This window comes from Crinia signifera, chromosome 1 (genome assembly GCF_055691185.1).
Source record: "Crinia signifera chromosome 1, ASM5569118v1, whole genome shotgun sequence".
In the NCBI taxonomy this organism is placed as follows: Eukaryota; Metazoa; Chordata; class Amphibia; order Anura; family Myobatrachidae; genus Crinia; species Crinia signifera.
In genome coordinates this window covers 298,632,528-298,654,177 of record NC_139217.1, presented here as the reverse complement: position 1 = coordinate 298,654,177, position 21,650 = coordinate 298,632,528, and the positions used below count along the sequence as shown (strand labels likewise).

General features: G+C 40.2%; 1 protein-coding gene across 2 annotated transcripts in view; it reads right to left on the bottom strand.

Moving 5' to 3' along the window:
- The window catches only part of GLIS3 (GLIS family zinc finger 3), a 365,408-nt gene that overhangs the window by 64,486 nt on the left and 279,272 nt on the right, over nucleotides 1-21,650 (bottom strand). For both annotated transcript variants that reach the window (XR_014474469.1, XM_083186012.1), the window contains exon 7: nucleotides 17,133-17,274. Coding sequence is in view for 1 of the 2 variants with exons in the window: in XM_083186012.1 (XP_083042138.1) it covers nucleotides 17,133-17,274 (142 nt within the window). In the remaining variant the exon portion in view is untranslated. The remainder of the gene's footprint in view (nucleotides 1-17,132; nucleotides 17,275-21,650) is intronic.

Here is a 21,650-nt window from a genome sequence, read left to right as displayed (position 1 = left end):
CAATGTGATTCACCGTGAGTGTATTAAATAAGAAGATGGCGAATTGCTTTCTAAGTGATTTAGCCGAGAGCCGCTCATTACATATTCATATATTCACTGCTCCCGATCATTACATATGCACGATCGGGAGCAGTGATAGCGGCTCCTACCAGGTCCCCTGCTAACTCTCCCGGGAGGAACTTGTGCTGCCTGGTTCCCGGGGAGCTCTCCTACCCCCCATATACATTCTGGGGCAGGCAGGGAGACTTCCATCTCCCTGCCTGCCCCCATCCCCCGGCTCCCTGTGGCGTCCGCCGCAGGGGTTAAGATTCGCCCTCACGGGCAGCGAGTCCCCTGAATAGTGTGTCAGCGAGGGCTCCAGCCCTCCAGAACACGGCGACTGTGCAGCAAATCCTAAACAGGATTCGCTGCACAACGCGATTATGGTCATTAAATACTGCCGATATATAGAGATGATAGTGTTTCATTTAATTTTACTACCTTAAAATATAACCCCAAAATGTATTCTGAAAATGTTCTGTATATCTGTACATACTGTATATGTGCAGCTTTGTCAATATGTGTTTTTTCATCAAATACTTACTCTTCATCCCCATAGCAACAATATGTGTATATTGTTTATTCTAAGTCAGTGGTAGCCTGGTATAAGCTAGCTGAAGCCTGGAAGCAGGGCTGCTCTCTCTTTGGCCCAAAGGAAATGTCAGCTGACCAAACATTAATCCTTTCACACCCAAATGTTGAAATAAGTTCAACTTGGGCCACCAAATGTCTCCAGGGGACAAGGACAAGTATTGTTTGTTCATGAGCATTTTTACCAAGTCAAATATTATACAAACCTGTCTTTTCTTTTATAATGAATATTTAAAGACTGCCAAATATTTCCCAGTTTTCACTTTGTGCTTCACATTTTAGAAATGCGGTCAGAAAGTCAAAAAACAATATATTGTTTATTACTGTTACAAAGAGCTTATCCTTATAAATGAACTTTTTTTCTTCCTCATAGAAACCAAGGGGCGAGAGACAAGATTAAACTGTTTGTGTCTGAGACTGTACAAAACAAAGCTAGCAAACTTGCTGTGAGACTCTAAATAAAATGTCACCAGGATAGAGGAATGGAAGTTCATTGTCTGGACATTTCTGTGTTATTAAAGGGTCACAGCTGTTTACATGGCTCAGAGGTGTCTTTCAAGCTACTCTAAAGATATTGCCAATGACTGGCAGCCGCAGCAATTGATTAGACATGGCAGATGAACACATCGGAAATTCTTATTGCTTTTAAAATTGAGAAGTGGAGAAAACTGCAGCAAACTTGTGATCTTGATAAAAACTAAGGTTAAAACATGACATCATCTTATTGTCCTTGAGACTGTGTCAGTTTGTTTCAAATACATGCTGTAGTTAATGTTGGATGTCATCCAAAGTGAAATCTCAGGCCTAACGTAATTAAGGGTTGTAAAGTTCTGCCTTAAACTACATTAGCATCTCAAATTAAGCAGGGACAAGGGATAATTTATGCAACAAGCTATCTTATGGTACTGGAAAGGTTTACTGTATTACAATATAATAGTAAAACATAGGTTATATCCTAGATTATAATTATATTATAGGGACCTAATTCGGATGTGGTTGGGTATGCGTCTCATGGAGCAAAGTACCAAAGTAAAAAACATAGAGCATGCACTGGATATGTTCTACGTACAGTATGTACAGTATGGGTCTGAGGTGTAGGACGAAGTACAACATTGGATTGATTAACAGTCTGGTGAAGTTTTGTGAGGGGTTGTAGCAGATATGGTCTTCATTTCCCAAAATGGAGAGGTGTCCTGCCATGGTGGAGAAGTACTGAGGTCAGGATATATGTCGGAAAATGGAGATTTCCTTGCCTCTTTGTTGCATTTGCAGCAGCTGGCTTTTGCGACTACATTGGACATGTAGCCATTGGATGGTTTTGGAGATGACCCGATGCTGCATTCTGGGATGCAGCTCGAATCAGTAATGCATTGTAAGGATCTCAGATCATGAGTGAGGAGCATAACCTGCCAGTGTCATCACTGGGGAACCTTGCAAGGGATTTGGACCTCACGGACAGGGTTTTATACCTGAGGCAATGTATGGTCAAAGCTGACACCCATACTGTAGATTCAGCAGGAAATAGACAGAGGGAAACACCAACCTTGGATGCAGCATCCTGGCTCCTGCAACCATGTGCCACTACCCCATCACCAATGGGTTCTGACAAGGAAGTCATTGTCACTGTGCACATGTACTGGAGCTGATATTTAGCAACCCAGTTCTGGAGTTTCCATAGATAGTGTTCTGCAGGTGAGCTGTTAAATGATGATGATTATTATCCGTTTATTCAAGATTGACCTTCGAACACCCGATGGATCAATGTTCACCATGTAATTCTGTTTCTTGTTGTTTCTTTCACGTCCTTCATTTGCATGTTAGTGTCTGCTTTGATAATGTCCAACCATTGTGTACGTTGACATCCCCTTTTTCATAAGCCGCTTACGAGACCGAGCATTATTGTTGTTTATAATAAGTTGGCTCGTATGACATGGCCAAAGTATGAAAGCCGATGCTTGGTGAACTTCCAGTGATGAGTTTGGTTTAACACGCTCCAGGATGTCCTTGTTGTCCATGGTATGCGTAACATCCTCCTCCATCACCATAATTCAAAGGGGTCTATTTTCCTGCAATCTGTTTTTTTTAAATGTCCAGGTTTAACATGCATAGGTGGCAATAGAAAAGATGATTGCATTTACCAGTCGTGTTTTTGTTCCAATGCTGATGTCGTTGCCCTTCCATATCTTTGTCATTCCTTGCATATCAGCATTGGCAAAGTGCAATTTGGCGTTTGATTTCAGGACCAATTCGTCCGTACGGTCGATCTTGGAACCAAGGAAGATAAAATCTTGACCCTGACCACCACCCTAGATACCCCACCCCTTTTCAGCAGTGGCTGTGACTCAGGTGCAGCAGGTCCTGACTCGGAAGATTCAAAAGTTGGGTGGTATACTATTGGAAACTACTGAATTTGAGTCCACAACTGCTGCTAGGTTCCTGTCTGGTTTCTGGGACTTGAGGGGGATATTCATTTGGTGCAGAGTGAGATTTGTAACCCCATGAAGCGAGTTTCTCCATCTATTCCCCTGTTGGTGATTTATATGTTGTTGTTTATCTGTAAAATGTAAGTGCTTTGTGGAAGTAAAACCTTTTATATAGCAAGTCTGTTTAATGGCATCTATAATTGGAGGATACAAAGACCAATCACGCCAAAGCGTGTGAGCAGCGCTAAATGAAAGTGACACACACCAAATTATGATGTAATGATATTTTACTGGTTAAAACTGAAAAACATATAATAAAGTACAAAATTTCACAATAAAAACAATATTGGTACCATAAAAAACGATTCTTCACGTCACAAGCTGGGGTGAGCGTGACTGTATTAAGTCCAGTGTAGGACAGGGGATGTAAACCATGTAATAAATGGAAAAGGGAAAGGAGTGGGCATTTGATCACAGGTAAGTGCACATTACCATTTGGTGGACGATCTGTAATGAAACCACGGGTGGTAGTTGGAATCCTCACCCGGGTAGATGATGATTTTGGAGAGTGCTGTCGGTCGGCTTCCGCTGAAGATGTAACCCCTTGCAGATCCTGATGGTATTGGAGGGGGGGGGGGATGGAATACCCCAACACTTTTACAATTAGCGGTGTCCGCCAGAGACTCGACAGGAAACACTTGGAGAGGTGGTATCGGTGGAAGAGGCAATGTCCTCCTTTTTGGAGATGGCAAGCTGGAATTATGCCGCTGGGTGTTCCAAGGGAGATCGTAGCCACCAATCACAATGGAGGGACTGAGGTAATGAAAAAGGATTTTCTGAGCAGGTGAATCCGTGGATCAAAGTGTACCAGAGGGTGAGTCCAATCTGGGTACAGTATCCCACACTTGGAGTGAAGAACCGGAGGTCTGACTGACGCGTTTCACTGCCAACTGCAGCTTTATCAAAGGATAATAATTGGAGGATAGTTGGTCTTATAAATTAATCAAGTTGCCTGTGGAGTATAGATGTATTTTGTTGCTGCGACTTGCATGCATTGCGGCTACAGAATATTGCTAACACGTAATCAATGTAGTGGGACACATGTGTGATAATATTTTATTCTTTTATATTTTAAACTGAATCTACTGTATCAAATAGTATTTAAAATTATCCTCAGTGAAGAACTTTTTGTGGGAATATGCTCGGGATTGCTGTCCCTGGATCCTGTTTTTCTATCCAAGATATCAGTGTTGGCACCGATTTCTGCATTCTAGAGTTTCATTGTCATGGGGACATTTTAAAGAAGACAGATAACAAAACAGACGTGTTTCGTTTAATACAGATAAAAAGATGTTGGATGTGCCTCTAATCGCTTTATTTATGTGTTTTTATCATATTGATTTTATTCCTGCAATTTGTCTTTTTATTCTATTCCTGTTTTTGGTACAAATAAAGATGTTGGACAAACCTAATTTTTGACATGGAATAGGTCTATTCTTTATTCTGCATCTTCCATTCTTGGAATGACATCCAACTGGTTTAAATGATTAAAGGTGCCCATACGTGGTACAATTTAACAGGTGTGATGTGTGTGTGCGCAAATCACATCATACAGCACAAAAAGTATGTGCTGCACATACTTTTTGTACTATATTGCATTGCATCTCATTGTATTGTGTTCAAAACGCATGCGATGCGCTCTAGTACAAAACGCAGTGGCGTGCGGTGCATATATGCCAGAGTTTTGAATTTATAAAGTATGTCAAAAATACAAAGAATATACAAAAAAAAATTATTCTATCTTATATTAATTATTCTAATCATTTTTATAGTCAAAACTCTCAAGTAAAAAGTCTATAGCAGGTGAGGCGCTACCTTTTCTGCACATCTCTTATCAAAACTCAGCGAATCTCCAGCATTATACACTGCTGCACATGTGTATAATGCCGGCATGTACCCCTGGGCTCATATATTGTGTGCATATCTGGCTCTAGTACTTGCCAGGGACTCCTCAGCCATTTACCTCACCGCACGTCCCTGACAAAACGCACAGTGCCTATCGCACTGTGTATGGGCACCTTTAGGTTAGCAATATGGCATTGAATCAAAGCACTAAGGGGTAAGTTTACTAAGATTACTAAAATGGGAGTCCCATCTATTTGTATGAGGACACATCTGTAGGTTATATGTAGGTTATATAATCAAGTTTATGCCATCTGATTGCTAAACTATGCCCTTACATCTTATATCCCTACTATGAAGCAAAAAACAATAATAGTCTTTAACAATTACCTAATAACATTTTAAATGTGTCACTTAGTGAATCTGTACAATTAGTTACTGAGAGATTACATTTCTGTCAGCCATATGTGTGAATGATTTAAAATTAATTGGGTGAAATTCAATACCTATATTCCTAACAAATGTAAGCCCTAGAGATGGTAACCCAGTAACTATGCTCATGCTTGTGATGCCTGTGCAAATTAGCCCAGGAGATTGCTGTGCACAAAGTCAGTAATTCTGCAGGGAAGAGTATAATCATCAATTTACATCATCGTCTTATTAAAATTATTGCCATATTTCCAGCATCTTTTTCAGTGAGCTGGTATTAACACATGATGTCATTCCAGTGCTTTTCTTAGCTGTAAGTAAACAGCAAACACAGGCAGCATTGATGGCAATTATTTTACATGCAGATGAAATAAAAAATTGAGTTCTAAAAATGATCATCTTTAAAGCAGCCTTCAAAAATGAAATTTATATTTGTCTCTGTGTTGTGTGCTTGCAACATTAATATGTTTATGTTTTGTTAAATTTAATTGCTCAACTTAAAGCCAGCAAACAGTATTAGATTACTTATGGTGTGTACACACGGTGAGATTCCCTTGCTATTCGACTTAAGATTCGAGTGCTATGCAATCTTTACTATCTCTATACTTTTAACATACAATCCATACAATCAGCATTATTTGCACTATATAGTCATTGCTGCCCTGTCTATCTGGGTTTAGATTTGTGCTATCACGGGAGCGCGCATCGGGATCGCAAGGTAATAAACCTGTGCGATCTGCATGCGATTTTGACTATATAGTCAAAATCGAATGTCAAATCTCACCGTGTGTACACAGCATTAGAGATATAGTAGGGATCAAATTATAATTTAACATTAACAATATTCTTATGCATAGCACAAATCACTGATAAATTTACATGCAATACCATAGCTAACTGCACGGTTTTCTATTGAATTATTGTGAGAACAAAAGTGTACACTAAGGGCCTTATTCTGGTTGGTGCAGTCCGTTCCGAATTCTTTCGGAGCTGACCGAACGCTACGCTGTGCGGACATTGTAAGAACAAACGCCCACAGGTCGTCCGCATTCGGTCAGACTCACTCTCGAAGAAGAGGGTGTGTTTTCAGACAACATCCAAACCGTGCGTGTGCGGTGGGAACACAAAGATTCTGCACGGTCTTACAGCGTCCGAACGGACGGGAAGCTGCCCGTACGCACCGATGCGGTGTATTTACGCAAACATCACTACTGTTATCGGAACTCATACATCTGCCACAAGACACACTTATGCAATTAGGCAACCTCATAAAAAAGGGATTGTTTTTAATTGTAATCAATTAATTCCTAATTGATACTTAAACACATTACTACCACTTTAGATTAACCCTTACATAATGTGAAGTGCTATTCATTCATTGTTGCCCATTTACCTATGTTTTATGTATGCATATTATATAATAATTGCACGTCAAATGCAATATTCTACAATGTGCTAATTATTACTAACACATACTAAAGCTCACTTACCTACAGTTATAATCACAGTGTGTGTGTATTATGTTTTTTGCTTAATGTTATTTGGACTACAATTATATTACATTTGTGTCATGCAAGGATGTGCACACTACAATAACACACATGAGTGTAATTAATCACTAATGAGTAGAGGAGTGGATTGTATTGTGTTCAGCTGAGAGTGCTTCAGGTGCGGGCGTACTAATTGGGCGAACAAGTGCTCTCCGCAAAGTGAAACTTGCTTATGAAGACCGCATATTTCAGACGTGTTGGTTTGTTTGCAGTCGGTGTCTTGTCCGAATGCACGCCTACCACAGTTTGTGCACTCCCTCGTGTATGCCCAGAATTACGCCTAGTTTTGCCCACTTTGAAACCATGCCCTTGTGTAGGGCCGAATGACGCCCATATTACGCCCATATTTCCCGAGTCGATTCGGTGCACATTTCTGGATGGTATTAGTGAGAATGAGTACGGAGACCATGCGTGGCACATGCGCATTGCATTGCCTACGCATGCGCAGACGGCTAAAAAGCGTCCTCCGAAAGAATTCGGAACGGACCGCACCAACCAGAATAAGGCCCTAAGTGACAGATCGGCTGCTATAATAAATAAAATGATTTGCTTAATGTAATGTAAACTTAATGATTCGTCAACATCTGTGCTCTTAGCAGAGGTAACTGTCAGTCTATTACAGAAGAAAAAAAATATGGCTGAATAGTAGAAAACTTATACCCCTTTTCTACTAGCCTAAATATTCTTGGTTTTTGCACGGGAGCGCACAAAATCCGGGACTGTAGGCAGGTGGAAACACTCCCAGTTGAAATGACCCGAGTCCTGAGACCTGGCATTTCAACTTGGGTAGAGACCAGGGTTGAATATGGGTTCAACCCAGGTCCCTGTGCAGTGTAATCAGGTAACCCAGGTCGATGTGACCTGGGTCCCATTCACTGCAATGCAAAAGCTGGTGCTGGGAGATGCTCTCATCTCCCAGAGGCCATGCCGGGTAGGGACTTTAGCGGAAAAGGGTTCACAAACCTGGTCACACCCATGTTGGATCCGGGAACAAAATCCCGGTCGCGTCCCGGCTTGTAGATGGAAAAGGGGTATAAGTGACAGTTACTTTTACTACAACCCAAAATATTACCAAAAATAAATAATTAGAAAACTATCCTCAATTATGCGCAGTGATACATAGCTTTGGCTTGCTTCTATGGTAATAGGGAGGCAATGAGCTTGGGCTCACTTTTCTCCATGCTACATTTAAAATCAGTAGTCAGTACAAGTCAGAAGCCATATTGCCATTCATAGGCTTCCTTCCTCATGCTGGAAAGCACTGAAAAGTGGGGGGGGGAATGGTAATTAACAAAATTGGGATGCCTGGAGTAGAAACTTAGTCAACCCTAAGTGGTTCCAGTATTATTTTCCTAAATCTGGCTCTTTAAACCAGAATAGTAAATGTAGTTGAATAATTGCTGGCCTCTTGTGCAGTGGGCTACAATAGGAGGTGTGATAACACATCTGGTGAAAATACACCAAAATTATGGAAACCAGGAGCAGACACTTAACAATGCTCTTTGCCTTGAGTAAGAGCCCTAGAAGGCTTGGAACACATCGGCCAGTGACTGATAATAAAGGACCAGGGGGAATGCCGCCCAGCTCATGCCTTTAGAGCCCAGCAGGGAGCGTAATTATTCCAGAAAGCACTTTGCTCCTTTACCCTCATGTGGCTCCAAAATTATGAACTGGGTAAGAATGCACAATTCTTTATCGCGTTTTGTTCCTGTCTTATGAAATCTTATTGAGGACTGCTTGTATCCTCTTGGACTTTTCTGTATATCAAATGATTTTATTTTATATATGTCTTTTATGTCTTTACATCTTGAAAGATTTAAATTATTCTTGTGATTAAATTAAATATGTGGTTACACTGAGCACTGTTGGATTTTATATTTAAAACCATAAACACATTCACACTATCTGGTCAAAGGGTGAGCAAATGTATATACACAAAAGCTGCACAAGAATGATGCTCTGAGGAGGCATACCAACTTCATTTCTTCATATCATGAAGAGTGACTGAGTGACACTAACCCTAGTGACGCTACTACATTTGTGATTGGCTCGCAATAAAAGGATGTCCAATGGATTGATGGTTTTGATCATTTCTTAAGGTGCCCACACACACACCGTTCCCGGCGTGCGTTGTGGGCTTAACTAGCACACATAGCTTAGCATCGTATGCCTTGTGCATACGATGTGCATGCGATGCGATGCTATGCTAGAAAAAGCTAGTACAAAAAGTAGGTGCAGCACATACTTTTTGTACTGTACGATGAGGTGCCGCGGGGATCGGTGCGTGTGTGGGCACCTTTAGCAGCCTTTGCGATAAGAGAGTGGGATTTTTTTTTGTATCATAATTTTAGTCAACTTGTTAATTAACCATAAATACACTGCCCAAGTGATTCTGGTAGACCCCAGCAGTTTTCATTCCTGGAATAGCAATTTTCCAAAACGCACACCACTAGGTATAATAATGTAACTATTAATGTTATTAAAATACATTAGCATCATCAATATTATTATTATTATTATTATTGTTGTCATCATCATCATTAGTAGTGTTTCTTTGGTATATAAGTAGTATATACTATAGATGAAAAGAATGCCATCTCTTTATTAGACTCTAGAATATTATAAACACTATTATTTTCTGTATATATTCTAAATCAAGCCACTTCCACTGTCCAATGTCATGAATCATTTAGCAAATAGCTTTTGCTTGTTTAATAGGATTGTTCTCACATGCAATCATGCACAATAAAACTCAGATTTTTTTTTAAACTGACATTATGACTTTAGTATGTTTGCAATATGTGTTATGGCAAAAATGTACTGAATTTGCAGCTGAGCTGAGTTAAGCATTATGTTCCCTGCAGAGACTGATGCCTACCTACTCACTGAACGTGTACCAGAGAGATCCATCAGTGTTAACCAATTGTGACAGATAGAACTACTGTATATATATTTTATTTATGGACTGATTTTTTCATCTCCAGATCTGCTTCCTTTTAATATAATTGAAGACTTTATTAAGATATAAACAGGTAAAAAGGCAAAACACACAAAAAATATCAAAGAATAAAACAACTACTGTATGATAAATATAATTTACATATGACAGAGAAAAGTGAAACTGTAGAATTAGCGCTAATGGTGTTCCCAAAAAAAATTCTCAGTCCGTGTGAATTAACACAAAGAAATCACAAATAATGTCACCAATAAAGGTTCCATGAAAGATAGGATTATCACTGGTTGAATCCTCCAATAGCCACGTCCTCTCAGTAATGGCACATATATGAAATGACACAATAGAAAAAATAATAGTGCATAACTTTCAAGCGTTCCCTGAGAACTCACCTCTTCAGGCTTATCCCTATAAACTTTCCTATAAGCTTGTGAGCCAAATGCATTTCGGACCAAAAGGTCCTTCCTCAGCAGACGCTGCTGAGGAAGGACCTTTTGGTCCGAAATGCATTTGGCGTGTCTTGCCTTTTAACTATTCGCTACAAACGGACTTAATTGTGGAATCCCTGGGCTCCAGCTTCTCCCAGCATCCGGACCTGGTGTGACTCTGTACCCTGGAATACTTTGTTGGACCGCAGTTTTTGCCTTGAGCGATTTTAATCCTATGCTTGTATTGAGCATTTAAATTGTAAGTGCACATCTATATTAAATTCATTTGTTTTAAAAGTTATGCACTATTATTTTTTCTATTGTGTCATTTCATATATGTGCCATTACTGAGAGGACGTGGCTATTGGAGGATTCAACCAGTGATAATCCTATCTTTCATGGAACCTTTATTGGTGACATTATTTGTGATTTCTTTGTGTTAATTCATACGGACTGAGAATTTTTTTTGGGAACACCATTAGCGCTAATTCTACAGATTCACTTTTCTCTGTCATATGTCCTATGTTAGGTGATTATTGAATGTCACCTTAACTGTTGATAAGCCGCTTTTGTGTATGCGCACCCGATCACAAAAAAACATTTTGTTTTAAAATATAATTTACAGACACACAGGATGCAATTATAAGATTAGAATTACCGCTATTAACAATGATGTTAATACAAAACAACACAAATACATTGCATGCATAATATTGCCACTTAACTCTATGGATGTCAATTTTACAAATACTGAAGGATCCAAAAATGTTGTTAAAAATGTTAAATTGAAGAATAAACCATGCATTGTCTAATATATTTATGTACAGTTTCTTATATAGCGCAGCATATTCCGTTGCGCTTTACAATTGGAAACAACAGTGATTAAACAAACTGGGTAGAAACAAACCGACATAGAGGTAGGAGGGCCCTGCTCACAAGCTTATAGGAAAGTTTATAGGGATAAGCCTGAAGAGGTGAGTTCTCAGGGAACACTTGAAAGTGTGGAGGCTAGAGGTGAGTCTTAATGTGCGTGGAAGGGCATTCCATAAAGTGGGTGCTGCCCGACTAAAATCCTGCAATGTTATGTTATCTAATGTTATGTTTATTAATATTCAAATAGTAAAGCAAGGAAACTCACCAAGACCAATAATTAATTTTTAGTTGCTTGGATAGTAAACCAGTAACTGGTTAAGCTATTCAATCTGTGGACTAACTTCCATCACACATATCAACAAAGGTTTTACCACAATCTTCCAGTTATAGAGGTGCCACCCAGCACTAACTCTCTAACTCTCAGTCTGTGGCCTCCTATTTGCTTCAATTCCTTCCTCACAATAATACACACATGTATTATATTTAGAAAGAGAGTGAACAATCATTTTTTTCAAAGTATTTGCCAGAGGAGTCCATGCAAAGTTGCATGTGTTTAAACCCCTTGGTGAAGCCACAGCACTGGTCCGAACCCGGTATGTCTTCTATTGCAGCTTCTGGTGACTCAAATCAAATGCCATGCATTTTGCAATTGACTTGTGGACACATGAATAAGTCACACTGGGCAAAGTCTGGACTGTACAGATGACCAAGTTCCGGGATGCACTGATGGGCCATAACAACTTTCCTGAACTTGTGGGCAGGTGCATTGTCATGATGGAGAAGTGCACCACAAGAGCAAGTTCTTAGTTGAAATGGCTTCCAGCACTTGCCACAAGCATTGGTGGGCTTACCAGTGCCCAGTGATTGTACACTGCTGTCCCAGTTATACAATGGTTACATAACCAGTTTTGGCCCAAAAAAAAAAACAGGTAACACCTGGATGACCACACTGTGCTCAAGTAAAATTAAGTGGTGGTGCACAGAAAGCTAGGGTCTACTGGGCCGACTGTTATCTGGTCTCAACTGTAGATTCAGAACTCATTGCCACTGAAGATCTCCCAGCAAGCTTTTGAGTGACCGCCATCAAACATGGCAAGCATGTTGTGGCACCCAGTTGCCCGCATCTCTTTCTGTTCTTGAGTCAGTTGACATAGGCACCAAGTGTGCAGAAACCTTGCTAAGGTTAAGCTTTTTGTGCAGTAACAGGATGATGGATATGAATCTAATTGGACCACAATGACCTTAGCGTCCTTCTCAGCTATGGCTTGCACTGCAGCATAATGGTGAACACAGGTCGCATACTTGTTTCCCAGGGACCATCTCCCACACCAAAATTCTGCACATTGAAGGTTCGACATTCTGCGTCCTTCCCCAGAAGCAGCTCACAGACAGTCAAAACTCTCCTGATCTCACAGACCACACTTGTAGTTGTTGATCAGGATTCTCCAGTGGCCTTTGTTGAGCTCCATAATGAGTTTGGGAAGGAAGTCAACATGCTGACTTGTTTGGTGTTCAGCCTTCTTTCATATGCTTTTGTGCCTTTGCATTTACAGTAGCAAGGACTTTAGTCAAATTCCAGTTCACAACCAGACAGTCAAATTGTGTCTACACTACCTATGCTAAGCACATCCAGAAACTTCCGGCTAACAGTGCAATCAATAGATGACTTTAATATTTCCTGCAGTTTCATATATATTTCATACTGTATATATTCATATATATTTATCTATGCCTTGCATAAATGTCAAAGTATTCAATAAAATATCAATCACTTAATGGTTTGCAAAATGACAAAATATACTGTAGTGCTCATTTCTCTAGCACACACACTTACACTGTTTTCCAAATACTGCAGATAGTCTTCTATAGTATGGAATAAGGTTATAAACAGTGATGGAATAATGACACTATACAGGGCTGTAGAAAGCAGCGATGTTCTGGGGTACTAGGGGAAAGTCACAAGCAAGTTGAAGACATGGCCACACTCATACTCCCCATTTTCTTTAAATAATATGTACATGCTGGGTATGGGGGCTGATTTTTTTTCCCCAGACTGAAGGAAAAAACAGAATGATGGGGACATGGCCTAGTGAGCCTTGACTTTGTCCCATGCAGAGAATGCTTCAGACCCCAAGTCCGCCCGCTCCCACACGGTTAAAGTGGTCACCAGCTGCCTCCATGTCTTACAAAGATTTCCCCATGTGAGGACTGCATTGGGCATGACTTACAATCACATACAAAACATTGCACGCTTGTAAATAGCTGAATATTTCCTCCTGTGCTCTGAGTCTTTTTATACTGACCACAGAACGAAAGAAACACATGATTTCATTAATATCAAGTGAAAAAAAATCAAATTCAGGTGTCAAAAGGTTACCCTTGTCAATTGATAAATTATAATTTTTGCTGTATAGGCGCTGGCCAAAGTAATAGGAAAAAAAAAAGAAGCAGCGCTATAACTACAAAGAATAAGTGGACTCAATCAATAATTGAATAATCCTTTTATATGTAATACAATTCTGTATAAAATAACAATAACATTAACACACATACATATAATAATTACACTTGAGAACTATTAAAAACGAGGGTATCTAACTCGCAGGAAAGATGTTGGAGCCAAGAAAAAGTTGTGACTTTTTGGTAGTCCAATCGAAGGTAAGTACACTTTACCTGACTGCAAATTTTTGGTGCCGCTGTTTTTGTGATGATGTTTCAATGGGGGAAGAATCACATCCTCTCTAGTGTTGCGGGGCCCCCGCTGGCCGCTGGAGGATGATGTAGATTGGCAACTTTAATGCTCAGTGTGGTAGTTTCCCCTTTCTGATAACCCAGTATATGCTGGGGCTCATCTGGAATCGTCTGGTGAAATGTCCCGGTTAGGGGGGGGGGGGGGGGGGGCACAGTAGTTCCTCTGGGTATTAGCCCAAGGATGCAGTGTCTCTACTACCTCCTGAGGTGATAAGCCCACCTGGAGGTAGTAGCCTACTGAATGTCCTGGTAGGTGACCACAATTGGTCCTGTAGGTATCCCCAAACAAATGGCAGCATAATTTAAGTTTGGCAGTTGTTAGTGGCTCTTGGTCCAATCCTGGAGGTCTGAAGGCATACTACTAAAGCGTTTCACCACTAGCTGTGGCTTTTTCAAAGGTGGCTGGCCAAAGCAATGATTGATGATAGCTCCAGTCACCTACAATCAGTATACTGATAGTCATTCACTGTCTGGCTGCCAGCTTGAAGGCAAGTACAGAATTGTGCCTAGCCGCTTTGACTGTGTGACCCCCATCTGCCCCTGCTTGGAGGCCAGTAAAATTGTGGGGCCTTGGGGAGCTGCCCAGTGTGCCTATACATTACAATGGGCACGACTAAAGAACTCTATGAGAAAGGCAGTACAGAGTGAATAACTCTTGAATAACTTACAAACTTTTAAGCAGCGATTGTAATGTGTAAAGTAATCTGAAATGTGTGACAAGCAAGAAAAAATGTTTTGCTAATGTACTAATAATACTGTAGGAAAGTACCAGTGAACCAAGCTCTTGCCTATAGCATCAACAATTTGTTAGCCAGATTAAAAAGATATTACTAGGCAAAGCTACTATTAATTAAAGCAAAGGGTTAACATGAGTGTGACAGCAGTATGGCCTGGCTGGATATCCTATCACAATTGCACATTATGGGCAAGATGTAGTAGGATTTTTCAGAATGTGCAATTTATTTTTGGGGGGCAAAAACTGACAAAATCGCACATTTACAGAAAAGCACACATGTAGTAGAGTGCGATTTTTGGTAAAAATGGCACGTAATGCTGTGACCAAAACAATCGCACTTCTAAAATTGCATTCAGATGTATTCTCATTGAAACATTAAAATCGCAAATGTAATATCGCAAGAAAAATAGACCTGCTTCTGGCAGGCGAGACTGACAGGACCATGCACAGATCAGATCATCCACAGTACTTCAATAATTGGCCGGCCTATGAATTTGCAGCCCAGCAATCAGGTCCGAATAACCCCTGCTGTCACTGTAACCATATGATCAGATGCCACTTTTACATTATTTTATGCGTCTCTTGCTTTTTATATTCATTTTTTGTCCTCTATTTTTTGTCGTTGCTATGAAAAACAATTTAGAGACTACTACTAATATCTCAGCTATGCATAATATAAAGCAAAGGGTAGCTTCAAAACCACAAAGTAGACCTGAAATTGTTGAAATCTAAGTTCTATTTTCTATATTTAAGTCAGAATGATTCAGAAAAGGACAGTTCTGTCTGTAGTGGTGACTGCTTTGGTCATCGACCCCTTAAAAAAAAAAAATCACATAAAATAAGATTTTCCAATGCTGTAAGAATCGTAAAATATATATCCCTCCCATTTGATGCTTAATTGATGAAAAGCTTTAACCACTCGTAAACTGTTATTACCAGCTTGTTCATGGCTAACTCGCTCCACCGTACACTTTTATGACTTTGTATGCACGTATGAATTCCAGATCACTCCCAAGCACAGATTTTCTTCTGTTGTGTGATTTATAGTTTTCCTGCAGGGCAAAATTTCTTAATAAATGAAACCTTTGTTCAGGTTTGTGTCTCTGATTACAAAACAAATATGTAGCACATGGCCCCTGCTGTACAGAAATCGTACGCAGAAAGTGGCTAACGGAGCAACTGCCCAGGAGCTGCATAAGAGCTATGCTTTCCCGGAGCAAATATGGGACCCATATTCACCCTTCTCTTACATGGGGCATGCAAGAAGCATTTTTTTATTTTCGTCTGGGCGGCGGCTTTCTGCTCGCAGTCCACTCGTATTCTCTGATTAACGATCCATTCTGAATTATGCCCAAGATTTGCTAAGACAAATTTCTTGAAACAAAGATCATGAAATTCATTTTCCCGACATAAAATGGAAAACCGGCCATAGGTGTGTGATAAGGGGATATGTATATTCAAAAATGATCAATCACCAAACTGGAATCCACCTCCCCTATTTTGTAGAAGTAATTCAGTATTGCAGAGTTATGTACATATAATACAGGAACTCAGGGGCAGATTTATTAAGCTCGGTGAAGTGATAATGTGGCTGGTACTTTATCACCGACCAATCAGCTCCTAACTGTGAAGTTACAGGCTTGGTTTGAAAAATGAGAGGTAGGAGCTGATTGGCTGATGATAAAGTACCAGCCACATCATCACTTCACCAAGCTTAATAAATCTACTCCTCAATTACAGTCTGCCTCCACAAGCTTTGAAGCAGTAAGCTCCTAAGCAAAGTAAAGCAAACTGAACCTACGGTACTTAATCAGCGCGGTGTCTCCTACTACTCAACTGCTCCCTGGCCTACTGTCCCTGACATCATTAGAGAACCTCTGCATCATAAGATGCCAGCTGCAGGGAGCCGTCTGGTGTGTGTGTATGTGTGTGTGTGTGTGTGTGTGTGTGTGTGTGTGTGTGTGGGGGGGTCACTGTCTCCCACTCTTTTGTTCTACTGATGTGACCATTATGATGACGTTGCTAATATAAAGCACAAGCAGGAGATGAATATGGATTGTCATTTAGATATGATTTATGGACGGTCAACTCTGATATCTGATATTAAAAGGGACAACCTATATCTGATATTAAAAGGGACAACCTGCTGTACTGTAAAATGCCTCCTGGATATTATGACCACGTTGTAAGTAGCTTTAAACTGCATTAACTGGTCAAACTCGCAAACCAGTGTTGTGTGTCCCATATCTGACATTATTGTACTGCTTAGTGTAAATAACTAGCTTATTAGAAGCCACAGAGGAGGTTTGTCACCATTTAAGTGAATGCGACTGCAATCATTTACAGTAGGTGGTACTATTACTTACTGTCTTATACTATAGTCTTCATAACATTCAAGCGATGGCATGAGAACATTTATACAGATATCATCTAATGGAGCGTATACATATATCCTACCTGGATATACATCATGCACAGGGCCAGGAGACCTTCCAAGTGTATTCTCTGTGGGATCTTGTGGTGATGTTGCTGGCTGCAGAGGTTGAATAGTGAGACAGTCGCTGAGGATTTCTTGGTCCAGTTCTGTTCTCGGTCGTAGCTATAAGCAAAGCAAACAGTAGAGATCACCTGCTAGTGTACATACAACAACTCCATAATATTTATAGCAATACAATAAAATGGCATCTATAAAGTGATACTGAAGGACTTCGCAGTCAAGGCTAGCATGAGCTTAGGTACAGTAATTAGCAATAATTTATTTTCCATGGCAAAGATGTTTGTAAGTAGTTCTATGAAATCCATATGCTTTCCCTTTACACAACTAAAGACGTCTGCTTCCGATTACCTACTAAGCTTACGTTTTACTGCTATCAGCTGTAATGGGTATTCATCATGAAATTAGTTGCATGTGTCCTCTAGGAACCAAACATGTTGTGAAAGATTTGCATACTTTTATAGAGTAGTCCTGTAGTTCGAGGACTGCCAGGCTCATCACACTTGGCTTCAGTTCAAAATACAAATCTGACTTATGTTATTGATCAGTGAATAGAAGTATAACTGTATGTAAACATACACATACCCCAAAAAGGCATTTACAGGAACTATTGTCAGCATGATAGGTAGACTGACACATTGCCATGTGATGCTGGATCAAATTGCTTTTCTCTGTGTTTCAAGGAAATGGATTCTAATACTAAATAATCAGTATATTACACAATTTTAAAGATTTCATTCGTTGTAATGTATGGCCAGCTTTAGACTCAAGACAATATTATTTCTCATTCTCCTGGAAGTCCTAAATTTTGGATGTTCCAGGAAAGTGGGAAAGTATAGAGTACAATCTAGCCTGTCCTTATTTCAAGGTGTCTATCTGTTCTTGGGAAAAACCTCCACAAACTAAAATTGTGCCTAAATGTGCAGAGAGGAACACTACACCACAGTGTAAAGGTCATATCAAAATTCTACCTTCCAGACACTTTTAAACTAGTCAACAATTTAAATGAAGCATTTTTTTTTTTTTTTTGGTATTATAATACCACTGGCTTTGTATATAACTATAATGGGTTAGTCACACTCACCACTCAAACTGACACAGACCCATCACCCTGCCTACAGAAATAAATTGTATCATATCCAGTTAGCCCACACACTTTTGATATCATTGCTGCCAATTTACAAGGTGCAAGGTCACCCTTGCTAGATTACAGTACATGCAGAACAGCACAGGTGCTTCTTTTGAACATGTGCTGGTGTAACATATACACAGATGCCTACTTGGGGCTTCTCTGAGCATGCACTAAATACAATGTAAGTTCTGCAGAGGTCACTGTGCCCTCATGTAAAAATAGATTGGGGTTATGGAAAGCTAGAGCAGTGTAGTGTTCTGCATTTAAAAAAAAAAAAATTATATCTGATTATATGACAAAGGATTAATAAGCAAAGCAAAAGTTTTCACTTGAGAAATGTTTGTAAATTATTTTCAGAATGAAGAACTTGAAAGCAGATCAATTTAAAAGAATAAAGCTAAACTTCTACAATAATTATGCAATTCTTTGCCCATTTTCAAATTAAATTTACCAGTGACATTCTGTATATAAATCGTAACTATACATTCATGTTGCATTAATATTATCACATAATGATTGAGCATGAGAGTCTGACATTGAAAATGTTGACAATGAGAATGGGGATATTATGAGATTGAACCCTGGATAATAACGTGTTGATAATGAGATTTAACCCCTTCAGTGGTGTTTTTTTAGGGAGCGCTCCCCACTGGGTGAGTTTTTTCTGGTGAGCGCTCCCTAAAAGAAACCCACCACTGCAACCCTGGGACCGTGCAGCGCCGCTGAACTGTCCATCAGCCGCTGCCCGGCTGTGTGTGGCATGACGTTGCAAGGTCACCCCGCACACAGCCAGGGAGGGAGGCAGGGCCGGGCAGCAGGAGCTTAGCAGCCGCTGCAGCTGTGTGCGGTGCTGCCCGGCAGGAGGGAGCGCAGGCAGTGGCACACCTGAGAATTTTCCAGGTTTGCCAGCCTGAGCACTGGAGCAAAACCTGGAAAATTCTCAGGCGTGCCACTGAAGGGGTTAAAGCATTTTAACAGTAAAGCATCATGTACAGTACGGTATCATGTACAGTGTTTTATAAGGTTTTCACTTTTTTTTTATTATTGGGGGAAAAACAAATTCAAAACCCCAAAATTCTATTTCCACAAAATTCAACCCTATATTTTACCTTTTTAGAAAATAGTTACCTAAACATTTGCATTATTGGCCAAATAATGCATTTAAATGCCCTAAGTGTATAATTTTTCATTGGGAAGTGTGTACCAAAGGTTACAAAATGTCAACCTCTACAAAGATGTGTCTCTACTTTTCACCTACTCATGGGGCAGCAATCCAAAATGAAGAGCCTGATTCAACAAGGCCTGCAAATCTCTGAAAACCACTAATTGGTGATTTTTGGAGAGCCACACATGTGCGAACGTGGTAGTGCGTGTGCGCCAGCACTTAAACTGCTGTCATATCACAACCTCATTTTAAGTAGCTATGGGGGGGGGGGGGGGTGCAGCAACTATGCGAGGGAGGAGGTGGCTGATCATTGTGGGACGATGACAATAGCGATGTAAAGTACCAGCAAAATTTTGTGGGCATATACCATGGGGTGGGACCTTGCAGCTGCGGTGTGGCCTTGCTCTGTGCTGAGAGGTCTCTTGCCACCTGCCATCAGGAATTGTAGTTTTGCAAAGTTTCACAAAACTGCAAGTCATATTGAATAAGGCCCTAAGTAAGGATTTCAAAGGCAAAATCTTTCTCTAATGGGAAAAACCCTGGGCACTGCAGGTGGGGCAAATGTAACATGTTCAGAGAGATTTAGCTCACATTGATACCTGCACTAACCTAAGGCGAATTTCGAAATGTATAGGAAAAGTTGCATCATTGACTCATAATGATGCACATTAAACAAAACCATTGGCAACTGAATTTGAGCCTTAATGTTAATCACACATCTCAGATTTTGGTAGTGACCCACATTGTGATGAGATCATGCAAATTAGTACTTTCTGTGCAATTTGTCTTGTGCGTGGCCAGTGGTTCCAAATACTGCTTTATAGTACTCAAACAGCTAGGACACTGGGCCTGATGATGTACGCAAAGCCAATGTTCGACAGAACTGAGCAATGATTGGCATGTGCTGATGCAATCCTGCATGCAATGAGCATTTCATCGCAAAGTGATTGACAGGAAGTGACCTTTTGGGGGTGATAATATGGTGTTAGTAGGAAGTGGTTGTAAAAACACAGGTGGGTTGTAAAAACACAGGCACGTTTTCAGGGTGTGTATCTAATGTCAGCTGTGAGCTCTAACATACAAAAACATGGTGCCTGCCTGACTACTGCCGGGGCCAATCTGCGTATCCATAGGAGTACCCTTAAGCTTGATGTTCCTTGTTCTTATGTATACTGTAGGTTGTGTACACAATTGCCAATCCGTTCCGGTGGATGCCTCTTTTCATTTCTGGTCGGCAGCTTCACCTGCTGATATCAATGTTGCGGACAAAATTGCACCTGCAGCGGCATTAGCATCATCTCTAAATCAGGTCCACTATCTGCTGGCACTTATTTACCCATGTTTCCCTACATACACGATTGTAGCTGAAAGCAGATACACATCCCAAAAATGGCAGGGGCACATCTGAGTTTTTGCCGACACTTCTCGTTAAATTCTGGTCAATAACTCTTTTACACATGTGCAGTGTGTTAGTGGTGCATGTGCAGTTTGCTGATAATCGCTCAGTTGTGTTACCATCAGCACTGTGTACAAACATGAATTAGGCTGTGTCAGACATTCTGTTATCCAACATCATCATTTGGGGGCTGAACACTTATTAATGGGCAATATTTTACATTGATTTGGGTGGCAGTTCTATTGCTTTGTTGTGGCACATGTTGTGCAAATATTTTCACAAAGGGTTAAGGACCAATTTAAGTATATGATTTATAAGAAATCCCTGTGGCACTGAGGGGATTATACAGCACATCTGCTGCATGGTACTCTACATAAATCTAGGAATTTAAGTTTGTAAAACAGATAATTGAGAGCATCCATAAGACCATATTTTCGGCATGCCTGCGGTTATCCCCTGTAAGATACAATGTACATGCACCAAGACAAGCAATACATGCCTATATGTTGTCACATATAGCTGCCATGTCTCATTATTATGCAGAAAACCATTGCTTGGGCTTTATTTATTGGAGCCATGTTTCAAATCTCATTGCAAATGGTCTTTAATAATAGTTGTGGAGGTTTTATAACCAGTGATGAAAGGGAAAAAAAAAATTCTACCTAGTTTTCAAGACCAGTTTTTAACTAAAAAATTTTTTCTCAAGGGTCCATTGTCCAGCATGACATTATGAATGGGTAGTATTATTGCGCTGCCAATGATTTATGCAATTTTAAATATTTGTTTTT